Source organism: Pithys albifrons, chromosome 5 (assembly GCF_047495875.1).
Source record: "Pithys albifrons albifrons isolate INPA30051 chromosome 5, PitAlb_v1, whole genome shotgun sequence".
NCBI classification, from domain to species: Eukaryota; Metazoa; Chordata; class Aves; order Passeriformes; family Thamnophilidae; genus Pithys; species Pithys albifrons.
Window position 1 is genome coordinate 75,368,370 of NC_092462.1, and position 23,021 is coordinate 75,391,390.

Here is a 23,021-nt window from a genome sequence, read left to right on the forward strand (position 1 = left end):
TCCATAAAGTGTAAATGTCTTTCCTCCCTGCAGTGCAATATTTATGCTGTGTAAGCATAAATTTTTATTGTTTTATAGGCCAAGGGAAGCTGCATTTCATGGAGTCATGGAGAGGTTTGGCTGGGAAGGACCTTAAAGTGCCACCCCTGCCATGGGCAGGGACACCTCCCACCAGCCCAGGGTGCTCCAAGCCCTGTCCAGCCTGGCCTTGGACACTCCCAGGGATGGGGCAGCCACAGCTTCTCTGCCCAACCTGTGCCAGGGCCTGCCCACCCTCCCAGCGAGCAATTCCTTCCCAACATCCCATCCATCCCTGCCCTCTGGCAGTGGGAAGCCATTCCCTGTGTCCTGTCCCTCCAGGCCTTGTCCCCACTCCCTCTCCAGCTCTCCTGGAGCCCCTTCAGGCCCTGCCAGGGGCTCTCAGGTGTCCCTGGAGCCTTCTCTTCTCCAGGTGACCCCCCAGCTCTCCCAGTCTGGCTCCAGCCCAGAGGGGCTCCAGAATCCTGGAATGGGTTGGGTTGGAAGGGACCTTAAAGCCCACTCAGTGCCACCCCCTGCCATGGGCAGGGACACCTCCCACCAGCCCAGGGTGCTCCAAGCCCTGTCCAACCTAGTCTTGGACAGTCCCAGGGATGGGCAGCCACAGCTTCTCTGCTCAACCTGTGCCAGGGCCTGCCCACCCTCCCAGCCACCAATTCCTTCCCAATATCCCATCCATCCCTGCCCTCTGGCAGTGGGAAGCCATTCCCTGTGTCCTGTCCCTCCAGGTCTTGTCCCCAGTCCCTCTCCAGCTCTCCTGGAGCCACTTCAGGCCCTTCAGGTGTCCCTGGAGTCATTTGAGATGAGTGAAAGTGTAGAGAGAAGGTTTGGATGAGCAGTGGATTTGGGGGATGAAGGAGGCTTTTGGCTGTCTTATTTTTGGAGGGGAAAGAAAGAAAGAAGAGAGAAAGAAAGCAAAGCAAGTCCTGCAGTGAAGGGAAGTTGTGGCCAGGTGGGGGTTGGTCTCTTCTCCCAGGCACTCAGCAATAGGACAAGGGGGCACGATGGACTCAAGCTCTGCCAGGGGAAATTGAAGTTGGAGAGCAGCAAAAACGTCTTTGCAGAGAGAGTGCTCAGGCATTGGAATGGGCTGCCCAGAGAGGGGGTGGATTCCCCATCCCTGGAGGTTTTTCAGCTGAGCTTGGCCGTGGCACTGAGTGCCATGATCTGGTAAAGGGACTGGAGTTGGCCCAAGGGTTGGACTTGATGATCTCGGGCGTCTTTTCCAACCCAGATCATTCTATGAGTCTGTGATTCTATATATTATATTTTATAATATATTAAAATGTTATGTATAATTTTATTGTTATTATTTTTATTATTGTAATTATTTTAATTCTTATTTTTCTATTGTTAACATTATTATTGTTATAATAATTATTATAATTATATTATATATGTATATAATTTATATGTATTTTATATGCATATATTTATATATATTATTTCTTATATATTATATATAATTATATATTAATATATTATATACAATTTTATTATTATTTTTATTATTCTTATTGGTGTTGTTAACATCATTATCATTATAATAATTATTATTATAATTATATGTTATATAATTATATATGTTGTATATAATTTCTATTTTTATATATATATTCATTTATTTTATCTATTATAGATAATAGTATATAAATATTTAATAAATAATTTTATTGTTTAATTATTTTTATTATAATTATTATATATTATATGTTTTTATATATTTTAATATATATTTATACATATTACTTTTATATATTTATACATTTATATAATTTTAGTATTATTATTTTTATTGACACTAACATCATTATAATAATAATAATAATTATAGAGCAATTCTATATATTGTATATAATTTTTATATTTTTATATAAATACATTTATATATATATTATTTATCATATATTATATATATTTTTATATTTTCGTTGAAGTTGTTCTGTTGTTATTACTATTATTTATTATTATTGTTGTTATTATTATTGTTGTTATTATTATTGTTATCGTTATTGTTATTGCTGTTGTTATTATTATTATTATTATTATTATTATTATTATTATTATTATTATTATTATTTAGACTTTTTGCTCAATCTGCTTTTCCCTCAGAAGTTTCTAAACCCACTCAGCCTTTTTTTCCCTCTATTAGTCAAAGAAAACCCAGCAGAGATTTGGGGCAATCCAGAACTGCCTTTGGTTCTGCCTCAGCCTCTTGGAAACAATTCACCTGCCCTGCATTTTATCTTATTTTACTCATTCAGAAAACAAACAATAATCAATTTTCTCTGCTGCTTTCGAGGCTTTTTCAGTCTGGGGGTCTTTAAATCTCACCAGAGAGAGGCAAAAGTGACTTTTCCAATCTGATTAAATCCTTCAGGATTTCCTGGGGAAAACTGAGGGATGTCAGGAACTCAAACAGGGAACTTCGACAGAGGAAATTTTGAATTTTTTCCTCCCTGGGTGTGAGCTGAGCTGCCTTATCCTCCATCAATATCTCTGATATTAATCAACTTTTCATCCAGTTTTTTTTCATTTCCTGCAGTTTTGCAGCTGCTGTCAAACCAAATAAAGAGAACTAAAATATTCCTGTGTTTTCCTTCCCTTTCCAGCTGTTTCCTGTCCTTGCTCCTGGTGGCTGCTGTGGTTTGGAAGATCAAACAGAGCTGTTGGGCATCACGACGGAGAGAGGTTGGAATGGCAAAAAACTCTTCTAAAATACCTTTTTAATGCTTGTTCTCACCTGGATTTATTCCCATATAATAGAGCTCCACTAATCTAGAAATGCTGCTCTTTAGTGTCTTTTGGATTGTAGTTCAAATTAGATTATTTTACTTTCCTGATGCTGCAGTTTCTGAGAAGCTCCAAAGAAAAATGGGGGTGAATGTCCTGAATTCCCAGAATTTGTGTTTTCAGGCAGCACAAACACAGATCCACATGAGATTCTTTTTCAGAAGAGGAAACAGAAAATGGAAATAGGAGCTCTGAGACAAAGAACCCAAATCCCCATTTTCAAATTGAACATCACTGAGATATTTTGGATGATTGGGGTTTTTTTCCCCCTTGAGAAAAGGTGGGAGAAGCCACTTAGGATTTGGAAAGCTGGAGTTTATTCCTTAAAAAGGGAAATTTTAAAGGCAGAACTTTCTCCTCTTCCCTGACTATGGTGCCAACCAACTTCCCAACATGTGTGTGTTGCAGATTCGTCTTTCACATCCCCCAAAATCCTGTTTTATCCCTCATTTATTGCTTGGACCACCTTTTTTTCTTGCTTATTAGTGGATCCTGATCTGCTGTTTCCCCCCAGAGCACTCAGGGGGACAAAGGTGGGGTCCCAACACCTCGTGCCACTCAGAACGTGCTCTGATTGCTCATTTTTGAGCTGAAATCTCCTCTAAGAGCTCTGTGTCTGCAGAGAAGCCCAAGGTAGACAAAGTGCCCATTCCTGGGACTTCCTGGCTATTCCAAGTGCTGAAAACATGGAAGGAGAGCCCTGCCTGAGGTGCTGATGGAGCAGCTGGAGTTATTCTGAGCAGTTTTGTGTTAATATATTTATTTCTATGCAAAATAAGAGAAGCCAGACAAGCTCCAAGTGACCCCCTGAGCACTCCCTGTATATTGTTGTCTGTAGGGGGCCAGATTTGCTGATGACACCAAGTTGGGAGGGAGTGTCGACCTGCTGGAAGGCAGGAGGGCTCTGCAGAGGGATCTGGAGAGACTGGAGAGATGGGCTGATTGCAATGGGATGGAGTTCAACAAGGCCAAGTGCAGGTCCTGCCCTTTGGCCACCCCAACCCCCTGCAGCGCTCCAGGCTGGGCACAGAGTGGCTGGAGAGCAGCCAGGCAGAGGGACCAGGGGGGACTGAGGGACAGGAAGCTCAACAGGAGCCACCAGTGTGCCCAGGTGGCCAAGAAGGCCAAGGGGATCCTGGCCTGAATCCAAACTAGCGTGGCCAGCAGGCCCAGGGCAGTGACCCTTCCCCTGGACTCTGCCTTGGGGAGGCCACACCTTGAGTGTTGTGTTCAGTTCTGGGCCCCTGAGTTGAGGAAAGAGATTGAGGGGCTGGAGCGGGGCCAGAGAAGAGCAACGAGGCTGGAGAAGGGACTGGCTGTGGCACTGAGTGTCCTCTGAAACACCTCCAGGGACAGAGAATCCACCATGTCTTGATCCAACCCCACTGTGATCACCAGCCCAGGGCACAGAGTGCCAGAGTGATCCCAGTGGGGTTGGATCAAGGGTTGGACTTGATGATCTCAGAGGTCTCTTCCAACCCAAGTGAGAAGAGAAGAGCAACGAGGCTGGAGAAGGGAGTGGAGCACAAGTGCTGTGGGGAGAGGCTGAGGGAGCTGGGGGTGTTTAGCCTGGAGAAGAGGAGGCTCAGAGGTGACCTCAGCACTGTCTGGAACTGCCTGAAGGGAAGTTCTGGCCAGCTGGGGATGTTGGTCTCTTCTCCCAGGCACTCAGCAATAGGACAAGGGGGCACGATGGGCTCAAGCTCTGCCAGGGGAAATTGAAGTTGGAGAGCAGCAAAAACTTCTTTGCAGAGAGAGTGCTCAGGCATTGGAATGGGCTGCCCAGAGAGGGGGTGGATTCCCCATCCCTGGAGGTTTTTCAGCTGAGCTTGGCCGTGGCACTGAGTGCCATGATCTGGTAAAGGGACTGGAGTTGGCCCAAGGGTTGGACTTGATGATCTCAGAGGTCTTTTCCAACCCAAGCCATTCTATGATTCTAAGCTGTGCTGGGTGTTTGGGGTTAGTGCAACCGTGCTGGAACCATCCTGCCTTCCTTCCATCCTGCTGCACATCAAGGATCTCCATCAGGATCCTCTAAAGCATCTGAGATTCTCCTGACTCGTTTCCTGTTCTGCCAATCCCCTCCAATCTGAACTCCTCAGCCTCCTAAAGGGGTGTTGGGTGTACAAACCTGGTGTAGCCAATGTGTGGGAAAGGAGTTTGCAGCACTGAGGAAAATTTCAGGCCTTGCAGATTTGTAAATCTTGACCTGAAGAAAAACTTGGAATGGTTTGTGTTTTCCCAAGCCTGGAGGGAAGGGGCTTGGAATGGAAGTTGTGTGTTTATTCCTTGGCCAGTGAGCACCACATTGAAGTGTTTTCTGATACCCCAAAGAGGGAAAATGGAAATAAAAAGGCAGATTTTGTGGGAGGTGAATGGCAGCAGGAAATAGGGATGGGAAAACTTGTTGTCTTGTCTCTGGAATGTGAAAGGTGCCGGTGGTGACAGAGAAGGACGCGCCAAGCACGAGGGTGGCACCGGGAATTTCATGTGCTCCTCTGCTCCTGGGAATTTTCTGTCCTGTTGATCTGTTTTAGTATCCAAATTGCCTTCCCTTCACCCTCAATCTGCTTCATGTTCTCCTCTTGGAGCAGGGAATGGCTCCTCCTGCCTCTGCCAGGGGTGTGTGATCCCAGCTGGGTCACCCCCTGTGCCCTTCGGGGTGTGGTGGCAGCACCAACCCCAACCCTGTGCAGAGGGGACTCACTTTGGATGTCTGGAGCACAATTTCAGCTTCAACAGGGTCTGTATTTTGCCTCCTTTCTTGCCAAGACTCTCCAGGACTGACCATTTACTCAGCCTGGGGTTGTGCCTTGATTTGCTGCCTGGATTATCCTGCCCCTCCCTGACCTCATTACTGGAACCTTTTTCCTTCCCAAGTGTATCCAAAATGCCTCTGTTTTCTCTGCCATCCTCCTCTGTGGCTTCCTTGACCAGGGAAAACCCCCTGGACAGGCAGATTTCCATGATTTTTACAGGAAAGATGTTCCAAGGAATGTGTGCTGTGTATTATTTATCATCCTGCCTTTGTTTTCCTGCCCTTCCAAGTGATATTTCATTCATATCTCGTGTCTTCTCTCTCAGGCTTTGATTTAGGACAAAGCAAAGGCTTCAGAGTGGGAATGTTTTCAAACTGTCACTGTAAATCAGGATTTCCATCCTTGTTTAGAGCTTTGAACCAGGATCTGTTCCAAAGGATCCCTTACCAGACTTTTGCAGGAACAGTAAAAAAGGTCAGGCAATCAATGACCTGAAATTTGGGGCAGTCCCAGGTCCTTTGAAGGCTTCTCCTGGTGTGGCTTTTACCACCCAGACCTTCCTGCCCCTGTGTGGTGTCTGTCAGTGAGGGCAAAACATGGACTTGATTTTGAGGACAAAACATGGACTTGATTTGGAGGACAAAACATGGACTTGATTTTGAGGACAAAACATGGACTTGATTTTGGGGACAAAACATGGACTTGATTTTGGGGACAAAACATGGACTTGATTTGGAGGACAAAACATGGACTTGATTTGGAGGACAAAACATGGACTTGATTTGGAGGACAAAACATGGACTTGATTTTGGAGGACAAAACATGGACTTGATTTTAAGGACAAAACATGGACTTGATTTTGGAGGACAAAACATGGACTTGATTTTAAGGACAAAACATGGACTTGATTTGGAGGACAAAACACGGACTTGATTTTGAGGACAAAACATGGACTTGATTTGGAGGACAAAACATGGACTTGATTTTGAGGACTAAACATGGACTTGATTTTGGGGACAAAACATGGACTTGATTTTGAGGACAAAACATGGACTTGATTTGGAGGACAAAACATGGACTTGATTTTGAGGACAAAACATGGACTTGATTTTGGGGACAAAACATGGACTTGATTTTGGGGACAAAACATGGACTTGATTTTGGGGACAAAACACGGACTTGATTTTGGGGACAAAACATGGACTTGATTTTGGAGGACAAAACATGGACTTGATTTTGGGGTGGTTTATGGAGAAAACACAAAGTTGGGGAGTGAGAAATCCCAGCAGAAAGGGCAGTGGTTGGTTCTCAGTCCAAACCAAGTGGGAAACTTCAACCTGGATAAGTATTTTTGCACCAGTTCAGGTGGATTTACTTCCCAGGATTGGAATTAAGAAGCTTTGGGGATAATTTAACTTGATGGACATTCCTGCTCCCTGTCTTTGTAAAACAAGAGCAGAGTGTTGACCTCTCCATGCTGCTCTTCACCAACATCTGGGGTGTGGCAGATGGTGCAGAACAAAACTGGATGATCAGCAAGAGTTTAAAGCAGCACAAATTCCTCATTTTATCCCAGCAAGAACAGCCTGGGATTTGTTCCACTGTGGAAAAGAAATGGGAGGAGACTCATGATGGGATGAGGATCAACCAAAAGCTTGAACAAGGTGTTCCTCCTGCCCATGGAGAGGGATGGAATTCCATGATCTTTAGGTCCCTTCCAGCTCAAACCGTTCTGTGACATCCAACTTGGGGTAAGAAAGTCCAAAGCTGGTTTGGGTTTTCTTCTCTTTAAGGGCAAGAGCAGCAAGTCAAGGATTTGTATTTTGGGAACATGGCCGAGGATTGGGGAACTTTGGGAAGCAGCAACACCAAGATTTGGGTTTTAGGAATGTGGCTGAGAGGCTGGGAATTCCTGGGGGATAAAGTCTGGGAATTCCTGGGGATTAAAGACAGGCTGGGAATTCCTGGGGGATAAAGTCTGGGAATTCCTGGGGATTAAAGACAGGCTGGGAATTCCTGGGGAATAAAGACACAGAATTTCTGGGGAATAAAGACAGGTTGGGAATTCCTGGAGAATAAAAGGATGGGAATTTCTGGAAAAATAAAGAAAGGCTGGGAATTCCTGGGGATTCAAATGCAGTCTGGGAGTTCCTGGGGAGTAAAAGGTTGGGAGATTCAAAGTCAGGCTGGGAATTCCTGGGGAATAAAGACAGACTGGGAATTCCTAGGGATTCTAAGACAGGTTGGGAATTCCTGGGGAATAAAGACGGGGAATTTCTGGGGAATTAAGACAGGTTGGGAATTCCTGGCGAATTCCCCAGGAAGATTTGGTTTTTTAGGAACATGGCTGAGGATTGGGGAGCTTTTGGAAGCAGCAACACCAAGATTTGTGTTTTTAGGAACATGGCTGAGGATTGCAGAACTTTTGGAAGTAGTTTTGGATGCAGTTTTTAGGAACATGGCTGAGGATTGGGAAGCTGTGGAAGGGCCTTGGCTGGGGCAGTCCCACGGTGCAGTTCACGCAGAGCAGGAGGTCAGATCAAATAATCATAACTTTCCACTCTCCCTAAATTGAAAATCCATGAATGGGAAGCAGCTCCTTGTGCCAGGAGGCTCTTTCCAACCTGCAGCCCCTGTGTGTGCCCTGCAGGGTTCCGTGGCACCAACTGGAGGAGGTCCCAGCACAGGCAGGAGATGCCCTGAAGAGGAGGAACATCCTGAAAGGTTGATGTTGATGCAACATTCCAGCTCAGGGGAAAACTGATGGCCTGCCTTGGGTTGCACCTGCTCCTGTCACTTCTGTGCCCAGGGGGGTGAAGTGGGAGATGGCAGTGCCAGCTGAGCAGCTGGAGGGAGCTGTGACCCCTCTGTGTGGGACTGAGGTCAGGCTGGAATACACGGATATGACATTGGGAGCCAACCAGGCATTTGTCCCAGTTCCAAGGCTGGGACCAGTTTAGCACTGTGAGGGCTAACCAAGTCTGTGTGTTCTGCCCCCTCTGTGCCATTTCTGGGGGGCTGTTACCATGCCCAGGGCACACCTGGCACCTCAGGCCGCAGGGTGGGTGTTGGAGACCCCTGTGAGACAGGAGGGCAGTCCTGCCCTCACTCCAATGAATCAGGTGGGATAACTCCCCTCTGGGGGGGCATCAGCACCTCCACACCCCTTCCCTTCCCTTCCCTTCCCTTCCCTTCCCTTCCCTTCCCTTCCCTTCCCTTCCCTTCCCTTCCCTTCCCTTCCCTTCCCTTCCCTTCCCTTCCCTTCCCTTCCCTTCCCTTCCCTTCCCTTCCCTTCCCTTCCCTTCCCTTCCCTTCCCTTCCCTTCCCTTCCCTTCCCTTCCCTTCCCTTCCCTTCCCAAACCTTCCCAAACCTTCCCAAACCTTCCCAAACCTTCCCAAACCTTCCCTTCCCAAACCTTCCCTTCCCAAACCTTCCCTTCCCAAACCTTCCCTTCCCAAACCTTCCCTTCCCAAACCTTCCCTTCCCTTCCCAAACCTTCCCTTCCCTTCCCAAACCTTCCCTTCCCAAACCTTCCCTTCCCAAACCTTCCCAAACCTTCCCTTCCCTTCCCAAACCTTCCCTTCCCTTCCCTTCCCTTCCCTTCCCTTCCCTTCCCTTCCCTTCCCTTCCCTTCCCTTCCCTTCCCTTCCCTTCCCTTCCCTTCCCTTCCCTTCCCTTCCCTTCCCTTCCCTTCCCTTCCCTTCCCTTCCCTTCCCAAACCTTCCCTTCCCTTCCCAAACCTTCCCTTCCCTTCCCTTCCCTTCCCTTCCCTTCCCTTCCCTTCCCTTCCCTTCCCTTCCCTTCCCTTCCCTTCCCTTCCCTTCCCTTCCCTTCCCTTCCCTTCCCTTCCCTTCCCTTCCCTTCCCTTCCCTTCCCTTCCCTTCCCTCTTCCCTTCCCTCTTCCCTTCCCTCTTCCCTTCCCTTCCCTTCCCTTCCCTTCCCTTCCCTTCCCTTCCCTTCCCTTCCCTTCCCTTCCCTTCCCTTCCCTTCCCTTCCCTTCCCTTCCCTTCCCTTCCCTTCCCTTCCCTTCCCTTCCCTTCCCTTCCCTTCCCTTCCCTTCCCTTCCCTTCCCTTCCCTTCCCTCTTCCCTTCCCTCTTCCCTTCCCTTCCCTTCCCTTCCCTTCCCTTCCCTTCCCTTCCCTTCCCTTCCCTTCCCTTCCCTTCCCTTCCCTTCCCTTCCCTTCCCTTCCCTTCCCTTCCCTTCCCTTCCCTTCCCTTCCCTTCCCTTCCCTTCCCTTCCCTTCCCTTCCCTTCCCCTCCCCTCCCCTCCCCTCCCTTCCCCTCCCTTTTTCCCTTTCCCTTTTTCCCTTTCCCTTTTTCCCTTTCCCATCCCTTCCCCCTTTTCCCCTTCCCTTTTCCCCTTTCACCCTTTCCCTTTTTCCTTTTCCCTTTTCCCCTTTTTTCCCTTTTTCCCCTTTTTTCCCTCTTTTCCCCTCTTTCTTCCCTTTCCCCCCCTTTTGCTCCCCCTTTTTCCCCCCCTTTTTTCTCCACCCTTTTTTACTCCCCCTTCCCCCCCTTTTCCCTCCCTTTTTTCCCTCTTTTTCCCCCCTCTTTTCCCTTTCCCCCCTTTTCCCCTCCTTTTTTCCACCTCCTTTTCTTCCCCCCTTTTATCCCCCCCTTCCCCCCCCCCTTTTTTCCCCTCCCTTTTTCCCCCTCTCTTATTTTTCTCTTTTTTTTCCCTCCTTTTTCCCTTTTCTTCCTTTCCCCCAGGGTTGCCCACAGTGGGCTCAGCACAGGGGGTGGCAAACCCTGCTCTGTTTTGTGGGTTAAACCCAGTTTTTCTCTGTACAATTGTGGTTGTTCAGTAAATGTCCCCCTGCCTTGCACTCTCTGCTGAGTCGAGTTCTTTCCTCCCTTTGCCTTTAAACCAGCACAGCATTGGAGAAGGAGGTTGGGGTTTTATCCCAAAAAAGATCTGGTGGGAACTGGAGTGATGGTGGAGCTGCAGCATCACTGTTGGGATCCCAAACCATTGGATCCAACCTTTCCATGGTTGGAACTGGATGGTCTTTAACGTCCCTTCCAACCAGACCATTCTATGATTCTTTCAGTACATGAAGGGACCTACAAGAGATCTGGAGAGGGATTTGGGACAAGGCCTGGAGGGACAGGACACAGGGAATGGCTTCCCACTGCCAGAGGGCAGGGATGGGTGGGATATTGGGAAGGAATTGCTGGCTGAGAGGGTGGGCAGGCCCTGGCACAGGTTGGGCAGAGAAGCTGTGGCTGCCCCTGGATCCCTGGGAGTGTCCAAGGGCAGGTTGGACAGGGCTTGGAGCACCCTGGGCTGGTGGGAGGTGTCCCTGCCCATGGCAGGGGGTGGCACTGGATGATCATTCCAATCCCTTCCAACCCAAACTATTCCATGGTTCTATCAAGTTCAACTCTCGGAGAGGTCAGATTTTACAAAGTCCATGAGTGCATCCAATGTCTTTACTCTGTGTGAGCAGGGGCAGCACCCAGGGAAGGGCTGGAGCTGTGCCAGGGCGGGGACAGCACCCAGGGAAGGGCTGGAGCTGTGCCAGGGCAGGGACAGCACCCAGGGAAGGGCTGGAGCTGTGCCAGGGCAGGCTCAGGTGGGATCTCAGGGAAAGGCTCTTCCCCCAGAGGGTGGTGGGCACTGCCCAGGCTCCCCAGGGCAGTGGGCACGGCCCCAAGGCTGCCAGAGCTCCAGGAGGGTTGGGATGATGCTCTGGGGCACAGGGTGGGATTGTTGGGGTGTCTGTTCAGGGCCAGGGGTTGGATGGTCCTTGGGGGTCCCTCCCAGCTCAGGGTATTCTGTGATTCTCTGCAGACCAACCTCACCCTGCACCACCCCTGTCTTGTCCCAGGTCCCAGCAGAGCTTCCCAAGGATTGAGACACCTCAGGAAGGCACCTCTGGCTGCCTCTTGTTGGGAATTCCTGGGGAATAAAAGAATGGAATTTCCTGGGGAATAAAGATAGGCTGGGAATTCCTGGGGATTAAAGACAGGATGGGAATTCCTGGGGATTCAAAGACAGGCAGAGAATTCTTTGGGAATAAAGACAGGTTGAGAATTCCTGGGGAATAAAGACAGGTTGAGAATTCCTGGGGAATAAAGACAGGCTGGGAATTCCTGGGGAATAAAGACAGGCTGGGAATTGCTGGAAAAATAAAGACAGGCTGGGAATTCCTGGGGATTCAAATGCAGGCTGGGAATTCCTGGGGAATAAAGACAAGCTGGGAATTCCTGGGGAATAAAGATGGGCTGGGAATTCCTGGAAAAATAAAGAAAGGCTGGGAATTCCTGGGGATTCAAAGACAGACTGGGAATTCCTGGGGAATAAAAGAATGGAAATTCCTGGGGAATAAAGATAGGCTGGGAATTCCTGGGGATTAAAGGCAGGATGGGAATTCCTGGGGATTCAAAGACAGGCAGAGAATTCTTTGTGAATAAAAACAGGGAATTCCTGGGGAATAAAGACAGGCTGGGAATTCCTGAGGAATAACGACAGGCTGGGAATTCCTGGGGAATAAAGATGGGCTGGGAAATCCTGGAAAAATAAAGAAAGACTGGGAATTCCTGGGGAATAAAGACAGGCTGGGAATTTCTGGGGAATAAAGACAGGCTGGGAATTCCTGGGGAATAAAGACAGGCTGGGAATTTCTGAGGAATAAAGACAGGCTGGGAACTCTTTGGGAATAAAAACAGGCTGGGAATTCCTGGAAAAATAAAGGCTGGGAATTCCTGGGGAATAAAGACAGGCTGGGAATTCTGGGGAATAAAGACAGGCTGGGAATTGCTGGAAAAATAAAGACAGGCTGGGAATTCCTGGGGATTCAAAGGCAGGCTGGGAATTCCTGAGGAATAAAGACAGGCTGGGAATTCCTGGAAAAATAAAGAAAGGCTGGGAATTCCTGGGGAATAAAAGGATGGAAATTCCTGGGGATTCAAAGACAGGCAGAGAATTCTTTGGGAATAAAAACAGGGAATTCCTGGGGAATAAAGGCTGGGAATTCCTGGGGAATAAAGACAAGCTGGGAATTCCTGGGGAATAAAGATGGGATGGGAAATCCTGGAAAAATAAAGAAAGACTGGGAATTCCTGGGGAATAAAGACAGGCTGGGAATTTCTGGGGAATAAAGACAGGCTGGGAATTCCTGGAAAAATAAAGAAAGGCTGGGAATTCCTGGGGAATAAAGACAGGCTGGGAATTCCTGGGGAATAAAAGGCAGGGAATTTCTGGGGAATAAAGACAGGCTGGGAACTCTTTGGGAATAAAAACAGGCTGGGAATTCCTGGAAAAATAAAGGCTGGGAATTCCTGGGGAATAAAGACAGGCTGGAAATTCTTTGGGAATAAAGACAGGCTGGGAATTCTGGGGAATAAAGACAGGCTGGGAATTCCTGGAAAAATAAAGACAGGCTGGGAATTCCTGGGGATTCAAAGGCAGGCTGGGAATTCCTGGGGAATAAAAGGATGGAAATTCCTGGGGATTCAAAGACAGGCAGAGAATTCTTTGGGAATAAAAACAGGGAATTCCTGGGAAATAAAGGCTGGGAATTCCTGGGGAATAAAGACAGGCTGGGAATTCCTGGGGACTAAAGATGGGCTGGGAATTCCTGGAAAAATAAAAAAAGGCTGGGAATTCCTGGGGAATAAAGACAGGCTGGGAATTCCTGGGGATTCAATGGCAGGCTGGGAATTCCTGAGGAATAAAAGGCTGGGAATTCCTGGGGAATAAAGACAGGCTGGGAATTCCTGGAAAAATAAAGAAAGTCTGGGAATTCCTGGGGAATAAAGACAGGCTGGGAATTCCTGGGGAATAAAAGGATGGGAATTTCTGGGGAATAAAGACAGGCTGGGAATTCCTGGGGATTCAAAGAAAGGCTGGGAATTCTTTGTGAATAAAGACAGGCTGGGAATTCCTGGGGACTAAAAGGATGGGAATTTCTGGGGAATAAAGACAGGCTGGGAATTCCTGAGGAATAAAGAAAGGCTGGGAATTTCTGGGGAATAAAGACAGGCTGGGAATTCTTTGGGAATAAAAACAGGCTGGGAATTCCTGGGGAATAAAGACAGGCTGGGAATTCTTTGGGAATAAAGACAGGCTGGGAATTCTGGGGAATAAAGACAGGCTGGGAATTCCTGGAAAAATAAAGACAGGCTGGGAATTCCTGGGGATTCAAAGGCAGGCTGGGAATTCCTGGGGAATAAAGACAGGCTGGGAATTCCTGGAAAAATAAAGAAAGGCTGGGAATTCCTGGGGAATAAAAGGATGGAAATTCCTGGGGATTCAAAGACAGGCAGAGAATTCTTTGGGAATAAAAACAGGGAATTCCTGGGGAATAAAGGCTGGGAATTCCTGGGGAATAAAGACAGGCTGGGAATTCCTGGGGACTAAAGATGGGCTGGGAATTCCTGGAAAAATAAAGAAAGGCTGGGAATTCCTGGGGAATAAAGACAGGCTGGGAATTCCTGGGGATTCAATGGCAGGCTGGGAATTCCTGAGGAATAAAAGGCTGGGAATTCCTGGGGAATAAAGACAGGCTGGGAATTCCTGGAAAAATAAAGAAAGTCTGGGAATTCCTGGGGAATAAAAACAGGCTGGGAATTCCTGGGGAATAAAAGGATGGGAATTTCTGGGGAATAAAGACAGGCTGGAAATTCCTGGGGATTCAAAGAAAGGCTGGGAATTCTTTGTGAATAAAGACAGGCTGGGAATTCCTGGGGAATAAAAGGATGGGAATTTCTGGGGAATAAAGACAGGCTGGGAATTCCTGGAGATTCAAAGTGCCAGGGCAGGGACAGGGCACAGGGAAGGGCTGGAGCTGTGCCAGGCAGGGACAGCACCCAGGGAAGGGCTGGAGCTGTGCCAGGGCAGGGACAGCACCCAGGGAAGGGCTGGAGCTGTGCCAGGGCGGGGTCAGCACCCAGGGAAGGGCTGGAGCTGTGCCAGGGCAGGGACAGCACCCAGGGAAGGGCTGGAGCTGTGCCAGGGCAGGCTCAGGTGGGATCTCAGGGAAAGGCTCTTCCCCCAGAGGGTGGTGGGCACTGCCCAGGCTCCCCAGGGCAGTGGGCACGGCCCCAAGGCTGCCAGAGCTCCAGGAGGGTTGGGATGATGCTCTGGGGCACAGGGTGGGATTGTTGGGGTGTCTGTTCAGGGCCAGGGGTTGGATGGTCCTTGGGGGTCCCTCCCAGCTCAGGGTATTCTGTGATTCTCTGCAGACCAACCTCACCCTGCACCACCCCTGTCTTGTCCCAGGTCCCAGCAGAGCTTCCCAAGGATTGAGACACCTCAGGAAGGCACCTCTGGCTGCCTCTGGATCCCTGAGCTCTGGCTTCAAGATGTGGACAAGCGTTGGGATGATGGTCTGGGGCACAGGGTGGGATTGTTGGGATGTCTGTGCAGGGCCAGGGGTTGCACTGGATGGTCCTTGGGGGTCCCTCCCAGCTCAGAATATTCTGTGATTTATACAAAGTGCTGCTCTCCTTTCCAACTCTAGGGTATCAGAGCAGGTGAAGATCCAGTGCCAGGGCTCAGGTACCTCCTGGAGCTGTTTGGAAAGCTCAGGGAGAGGAGGAGGAGTGTGGAATTGTGCTCAGCCAGAGGTGCCTCTGCTTTGATGTGATTCTCAGGAATTGGTGCAGATTTTACTCTGCATGGACTGGATTCCTCTTCTCTTTGAGAAAGAAATTATCTTATTCTTAAGGAATTAAATTATTAAAGGTCAGGTTTTCAGTGCCCTCCTACTGGGCATGATTATGATGAATAACTTCCTTATCTTAATCAGCCCTGAATTAAATATCTTCTGTTGTTCCAGCATGAGGCAACTTCCCAACAGCTTTGCTGTCTGGTTTGTTATAGTTTTGAAGTGTGGAAATGCCTGTTGAGAAGCATTTGAGCATTAATTCTGCCCTCCCCTCTCTCTTCTAACACAGCCTGCAAAGTCAGTCACCAAATTAATTAGCTGTCATTAATAAGTGCACTGCTCCAGGGGCTGAGAAACTTCGTTTCCAGAGCTGATGAAAAGCGTTGGAGGAGGTGGTTTGTTTGTTGCCTCACTCTGTGGTTGGTGTAATTGGAGCTTTAATGCTTTAAATCACTCAGTTCTGAGACCATGTGGCTCATCTTGGTGCAAAATTTATGGCTTGTGGGTTTGGGGTTTGCTGATGCCAGTTTTGGTTGGGGAAGGGAACTCCATTGGCTTCTCCTCTCCCACCCAAGGTCACCAAGTTGGGATGACATAAAAGTGAGTGTCCCCACAGCAGGATCTGAGTGTCCCTCCTATGGAATTCACAGGGATTCTCCTGCTGGCACAGCCTGGGAGAGCTGGAGGGGGTCACCTGGAGAAGAGAAGGCTCCAGGGACACCTGAGAGCCCCTGGCAGGGCCTGAAGGGGCTCCAGGAGAGCTGGAGAGGGACTGGTGACAAGGCCTGGAGGGACAGGACACAGGGAATGGCTTCCCACTGCCAGAGAGCAGGGATGGATGGGATGTTGGGAAGGAATTGCTGGCTGGGAGGGTGGGCAGGCCCTGGCACAGGTTGGGCAGAGAAGCTGTGGCTGCCCCTGGATCCCTGGAAGTGTCCAAGGCCAGGTTGGACAGGGCTTGGAGCACCCTGGGCTGGTGGGAGGTGTCCCTGCCCATGGCAGAGGTGGGATGAGATGGGGTTGGATACTCCGGAGCCAGGCTGGGAGAGCTGGGGGGGTCACCTGGAGAAGAGAAGGCTCCAGGGACACCTGAGAGCCCCTGGCAGGGCCTGAAGGGGCTCCAGGAGAGCTGGAGAGGGAGTGGGGACAAGGCCTGGAGGGACAGGACACAGGGAATGGCTTCCCACTGCCAGAGGGCAGGGATGGATGTGCCCTTTGCACCACATGGATCACAAATTCCTGGATCAAGGCTGTGACCTCTGCCTGAGCCCAAGAGCAGCTTTGAGGTGGAACCAGAGGCTCTGTCAAAGGCTCCTGCCATGGGAAGTTGGTGTCTCTCCATTCTTTATTGCTCAAGGATTACTCTCAGTGTTGGCAAACCCTTTCTTTGTTCCTTATGGGTATTTCCCTGGCTTTGCCTCTTGGGTGGACCAAGTCCTACCACTGACTGCTCTCCCATTAATTAATATTAATGATTAAGTAATAAGTACTTATACATTGGTTCCTCCTTGAAGCCAAAGAAATGGCACTTTGGTCACTCAGAGGGTGGTTTCTCTGAGCCTTAAGTCACTATTTTGGAATGTGTTTCAACTCCTCCTTTCTCTTCCTGCTTTTGAAATTAATGTTGCTTCGTTAGTGCCAAGCAGCAAAGACCTGGAGTTACATTGCTGGGCATGATGATGGGATATTGGGAAGGAATTGGAGGCTGGGAGGGTGGGCAGGCCCTGGCACAGGTTGGGCAGAGAAGCTATGGCTGCCCCATCCCTGGGAGTGTCCAAGGGCAGGCTGGACAGGGCTTGGAGCACCCTGGGCTGGTGGGAGGTGTCCCTGCCCATGGCAGGGGTGGCACTGGATGGACTTTAAGGTCCCTTCCCACCCAAACCATTCCATGATTCTGTAGTTCTTTGATGCCTGAGCACCTGTCAAGAGATGTTCAGATCCTTTGAGCTGCTGTTCCCATGACTGCCAGGACAGGAACCTTTTCCAGAGGCCTTGGGAACAAGTTCCCCAGGTGGGTGGTGTCTCCTTCCCACACTGGTGAAGCTGCAGGTTTGGGAGATTTGCGACATGCCTGGAAATAAAGGAATTGACAGTTATTGTGCATAAGCAAATCTGTGTTTGTGCACAGTGGGGCAACCTGGGCTGGTGGGAGGTGTCCCTGCCCATGGCAGGAGTGGCACTGAATGATCTTTAATGTCCCTCCCACCCCAAACCTCTCCACAATTCCACATTCCCAACTCTCCTATTGACTCATCACGTTCCCGTTGCCAAATTGCACATTTCCTTCAGTAAAACAACTTCCTTCCAAGAGCTGGGAGTTTCAGTCCATCAGCCTCTGGGCCATCTCCATCAGCACAGCTTGTTGGTGATTTGATGGCCATCAGACGAAGCTGAGGGGGACAGTGACAGGAACAGAGACCCAACAATCTGTTCCACACTTGCTGCAGGCTGCAATCTGCTGCTTTCCTTTAAATAGTCCCCAACTCCTCGTGGCCTCTTCTCCCACTGGGAGCTGCACCCAGAGTTTGTCTACAATCTGCTCCAAAAGGTCTTTTTTTTTCTTTTCCTTGCAAAATTTAAGGATAAACTTCATCATTTGCAGGGAAATTTTATCTGCCCACCCCCAGCCTGATCTGCATTGACCTCATGGTGTGTTGTGTGAGCCCCCAAATTTCAGAGATGGTCCTCAAGTTTTCTGCACTAAGAAAATCCCCCAAATAAGAGTTGTCTTGCTAAAGATCATAAAATATTCTCAGAGGGTCATAATTAGTGGCATGTGGTGTCCTTGGTGCCAGTGGTGTCCCCCAGGGCTCAGTACTGTTGGTCAAAGTGTTCATCAATGACTTGGATTAAGGGTTGGTGCCTCCTCAGAAGTTTGATGGTGACACAAAGCTGGGAGGAGCAACCAGTGCCTCAGGGGGATTTGTGGCCCTTCAGACTTAAGAGTTGGACTCGATGATCCTTGTGGGTCCCTTCCAACTCAGAATAGTCTGTGAGAAGGATCTGGAGGGGGTGGAGAGATGGGCACAAAGGAACCTTCTGAAATTCAACAAAAGCAAATGCAGGTCCTGCTCTTGGGGACGAACAACCACCATGTCCTGGTGGACAACAAGCTGTCCCTGAGCCAGCATAGTGTCCTTGTGCCAAGAAGGCCAATGGGATCCTGGCCTGGATCCAAACTAGCGTGGCCAGCAGGCCCAGGGCAGTGACCCTTCCCCTGGACTCTGCCTTGGGGAGGCCACACCTTGAGTGTTGTGTTCAGTTCTGGGCCCCTCAGTTGAGGAAAGAGATTTGAGGGCCTGGAGCGGGGCCAGAGAAGAGCAACGAGGCTGGAGAAGGGACTGGATGTGGCACTGAGTGTCCTCTGAAACACCTGCAGGGACAGAGAATCCACCATGTCTTGATCCAACCCTACTGTGGTCACCAACCCAGGGCACTCTGTGGAGTTGGATCAAGGGTTGGATTTGATATCTCAGAGGTTTCTTCCAACCCAAGTGAGAAGAGAAGAGCAACGAGGCTGGAGAAGGGAGTGGAGCACAAGTGCTGTGGGGAGAGGCTGAGGGAGCTGGGGGTGTTTAGCCTGGAGAAGAGGAGGCTCAGAGGTGACCTCAGCACTGTCTGGAACTGCCTGAAGGGAAGTTGTGGCCAGGTGGGGGTTGGTCTCTCCTCCCAGGCACTCAGCAATAGGACAAGGGGGCATGATGGGCTCAAGCTCTGCCAGGGGAAATTGAAGTTGGAGAGCAGCAAAAACTTCTTTGCAGAGAGAGTGCTCAGGGATTGGAATGGGCTGCCCAGAGAGGGGGTGGATTCCCCATCCCTGGAGGTTTTTCAGCTGAGCTTGGCCGTGGCACTGAGTGCCATGATCTGGTAAAGGGACTGGAGTTGGACCAAGGACTTGATGATCTGGGAGGTCTTTTCCAACCCAATCCATTCTATGATTCTTCAGGGAATTTTGGCTTCTTCTTTCCCTCCCAGGCTGTGCTGTTGCTCTTAGAGATCAGTAAGTGAAGCCCAAAAGAAGCTTGTCCAGAGCTCTGCTAAAACTGGGCTGCCATTCCCAGCCCAGCTGTGGTCAAAGGACCTGTTTTCTGTGTGTTAAAAAGAGGAGGATCTGCATCCCAGTGTTTAGAAGTGCACAATAAAAAGATGTCTCATGTCCTGAAGGCTTGAGGGGATTTTCCCAAGGAAAAGTTGTGGGTTTTTTTAATTTTAATACAACATTTTGCAATGAGAACGTGTTTGCCATTGATGCATTTGCTGCATTCAGTGAGGAAACAATAAAAAAGGGGATTATTCAGGGGGTACCTGGAGCAGCATTTTGCTGGGGCTGTTGTAAAAAAACAGCAAATTCCTTCTCCCAACACTCAGAAACTGCTGCTGTTCAGGTGTAAAATGATTCCCACAAATCCTGCGGAGCGGGAACGGGACAGGTGATGACAAAGAGCAGCTTTCAAAGTAAATATTTTGCTTTCTGGAGGCTCAGGCAGCTGATTTTGCCTCTGCCACGAGTGAGGCTCAGACTGCGCTTTCAGCTCCACTCCCAGTGACTCGTTAACTCCTCTAACCTGAATCATTACCATGATCTTAACCTGAATATTTACCATTATTTTAACCTGAATATTTGCCATGATCTTAACCTGAATATTCACCATGATTTTAACCTGAATATTTACCATGATTTTAACCTGAATATTTACCATGATCTCAAAGCCATTGTGACCCTGGGGGGTTCTTTTTCTTTGCAGAACCTTTGAGCCACCTTTTTTCCTTTTCTTTGTGTGGGGGACAATGTGCTGATGCCATTTCTCTCTTGCTTCCATCAGCAACTCCTGCGTGAGATGCAGCAGATGGCGAGTCGCCCCTTCGCCTCCATCAACGTTGCCTTAGAAACAGATGAGGAGCCACCAGATCTCATCGGGGGGAGCATCAAGGTGAGAGAGCTGGGGCTTTGGGAAGGTCCTCTCCATAATAATCAGGGGGTTTTGGACACAGGAATCCCAAATCCTCTCCTTCTCCAGACACCTGAAAGGTCAGGAGGGCCAGTTCACTGTTACCCCCTCAGGTTTTCGTTAAAGTGATGCTGATTTGGAACGGGACATGCTTGTGGTTTTTTTTGGCTTGTTACTTTTGTGCCTTTCTAATAGAGAAAAATCCTCTTTAAAGCAGACAACAGTTGGCTGCAAATAGCTGTGGGGGCTGCAAATATTTTCTGGTGATGTGTCAAGACAAAACAGGAATGTAATTGTGTCATAGAATTATAGAATGGATTGGGTTGGAAAAGACCTCCCAGATCATCAAGTCCAACCCTTGCTCCAACTCCAGTCCCTTTACCAGATCATGGCACTCAGTGCCACGGCCAAGCTCAGCTGAAAAACCTCCAGGGATGGGGAATCCACCCCCTCTCTGGGCAGCCCATTCCAATGCCTGAGCACTCTCTCTGCAAAGAAGTTTTTGCTGCTCTCCCACTTCAATTTCCCCTGGCAGAGCTTGAGCCCATCGTGCCCCCTTGTCCTATTGCTGAGTGCCTGGGAGAAGAGACCAACCCCCACCTGGCCACAACTTCCCTTCAGGGAGTTCCAGACAGTGCTGAGGTCACCTCTGAGCCTCCTCTTCTCCAGGTTAAACACTCCCAGCTCCCTCAGCCTCTCCCCACAGCACTTGTGCTCCAGTCCCTTCTCCAGCCTCGTTGCTCTTCTCTTCTCACTTGGGTTGGAAGAGACCTCTGAGATCATCAAGTCCAACCCTTGATCCAACCCCACTGGGATCACTCTGGCACTCAGTGCCCTGGGCTGGTGATCCCAGTGGGGTTGGACCAAGACATGGTGGATTCTCTGTCCCTGGAGGTGTTTCAGAGGACACTCAGTGCCACATCCAGTCCCTTCTCCAGCCTCGTTGCTCTTCTCTGGCCCCGCTCCAGCCCCTCAATCTCTTGCCTCAACTGAGGGGCCCAGAACTGAACACAACACTCAAGGTGTGGCCTCCCCAAGGCAGAGTCCAGGGGAAGGGTCACTGCCCTGGGCCTGCTGGCCACGCTACTTTGGATCCAGGCCAGGATCCCCTTGGCCTTCTTGGCCACCTGGGCACACTCTTGGCTCCTGTTGAGCTTCCTGTCCCTCAGTCCCCCCAGGTCCCTCTGCCTGGCTGCTCTCCAGCCACTCTGTGTCCAGCCTGGAGCGCTGCAGGGGGTTGGGGTGGCCAAAGGGCAGGACCTGCACTTGGCCTTGTTGAACTCCATCCCATTGCAATCAGCCCATCTCTCCAGTCTCTCCAGATCCCTCTGCAGACCCTCCTGCCTTCCAGCAGGTCAACACTCCCAACTTGGTGTCAGTTCAAGTATTTCTGGTTATTAATATATGGTCCAATATAGCTTGGGATGAGCCAGTAGGAGTGTGGAGGAATCATTGTCCTACACCAGAATGGGGTGTTCCTGCACACACCACATTGTGTTTTTAGGAACAACATATTTAAAAGGCCACAAATTAATTAAAAGATGGTTTTGATGCGATGCTTTGACTTACAAAACCTAAAAATGAGGAGTGTGAGAAGGCTGATTATTTCCCTTCCCTGTCCAAGACAGTTGGATTGTCTCAGTTTATTGAGGCTTCAGGTTTTGGGTGTTGTTCCTCGTCAGGTCTTAGGCTGAAGGAGGGAAGATTTAGATAATATTGGGAAGAAATTGTTCCCTGGGAGAGTGGGCAGACCCTGGCACAGGTTGGGCAGAGAAGCTGTGGCTGCCCCATCCCTGGGAGTGTCCAAGGCCAGGTCGGAGCACCCTGGGCTGGTGGGAGGTGCCCCTGCCATGGCTCCCAGATATTGGATGTTTGGGTGTGCATTTCCAATTCCAGGCCCTGAACATCCATCTGAGGGTTTGGATGTGATTATTATTTAGTTCTCACATCCAGGTTTGGGTCCATGTCGTGTTCAATTCATTCCCCTCCTCTGTGTCCCTTCCAGGAGGGCTGAGAGAAATGCAAATTTTTCATCTAAATTCATTTACTGTGAATTATTTCTGGGAGTTCATTCATCTCTATCTTGCAGGACACACATATTACCTCAAGAATATGATTTTTAAAAGCTTAATCATCTATTTCTTTTGATGAAATTGCTTGTAACTTGTTTTACAAACGTTCCCTCAGCTTTTAATGGCCCAATTTAAAACCTTGCAAATGGAATTTGACCCTTTTTGTGCAGAGTGAAATCACCTGCACGGGTGGAATGGAATAACAGAGTTGAACTGTTTGGGTAAATATTCCTCTTTTTCTCATCCCCCACAATGTTGGTGGTTTTTTCCTTGCTTTTAATTTCCTCGCTGGAAATTGAAAACCACTGAAGAGTTATTTGATCAAACCACAGCAGTATGTTTTTTGATTAAAAAAAATCCAAACAAATTCTCTAGAATTTTATTTTTATTATTATTATTTATTTTTATTTTTATTCCCAGCCATCAGCTGTGGGAGGAGAGGATTTAGCATTAAACAATTTCTTCTTCTTTCTTCTACTTTTCTTCTTCTTTCTTCTACTTTTCTTCTTCTTTCTTCTACTTTTTCTTCTTCTTTTTCTTCTTCTTTTTCTTTTGATCTTTCTTTTTCTTTCTTTTTCTTTCTTTTTCTTTTTCGTCTTTTTCTTTTTCTTATTCTTTTTCTTCTTTTTGTTCTTTTTCTTCTTCCTTTTCTTCTTTTTCTTTTTCTTCTTCTTCCTCTTCCTCTTCTTCCTCTTACTCTTCTTCCTCTTACTCTTCTTCCTCTTACTCTTCTTCTTCTTCTCTTATTGTTATTATATTTTTATTATTTTTATTTTTATTTTATCATTATCATC

The 23,021-nt window shown here is 48.6% G+C and overlaps 1 protein-coding gene across 4 annotated transcripts in view; it reads left to right on the forward strand.

Moving 5' to 3' along the window:
- The window catches only part of ATRN (attractin), a 182,927-nt gene that overhangs the window by 146,917 nt on the left and 12,989 nt on the right, over positions 1-23,021 (forward strand). For 3 of the 4 annotated variants that reach the window (XR_011697956.1, XM_071557080.1, XM_071557081.1), the window contains exons 26-27: positions 2,652-2,730; positions 20,030-20,137. Coding sequence is in view for 3 of the 4 variants with exons in the window: in XM_071557080.1 (XP_071413181.1) it covers positions 2,652-2,730; positions 20,030-20,137 (187 nt within the window). In the remaining variant the exon portion in view is untranslated. Of the gene's footprint in view, positions 1-2,651; positions 2,731-8,241; positions 8,790-20,029; positions 20,138-23,021 lie in introns of those variants that run through there. The other variant, XM_071557083.1, reaches the window with a different exon arrangement.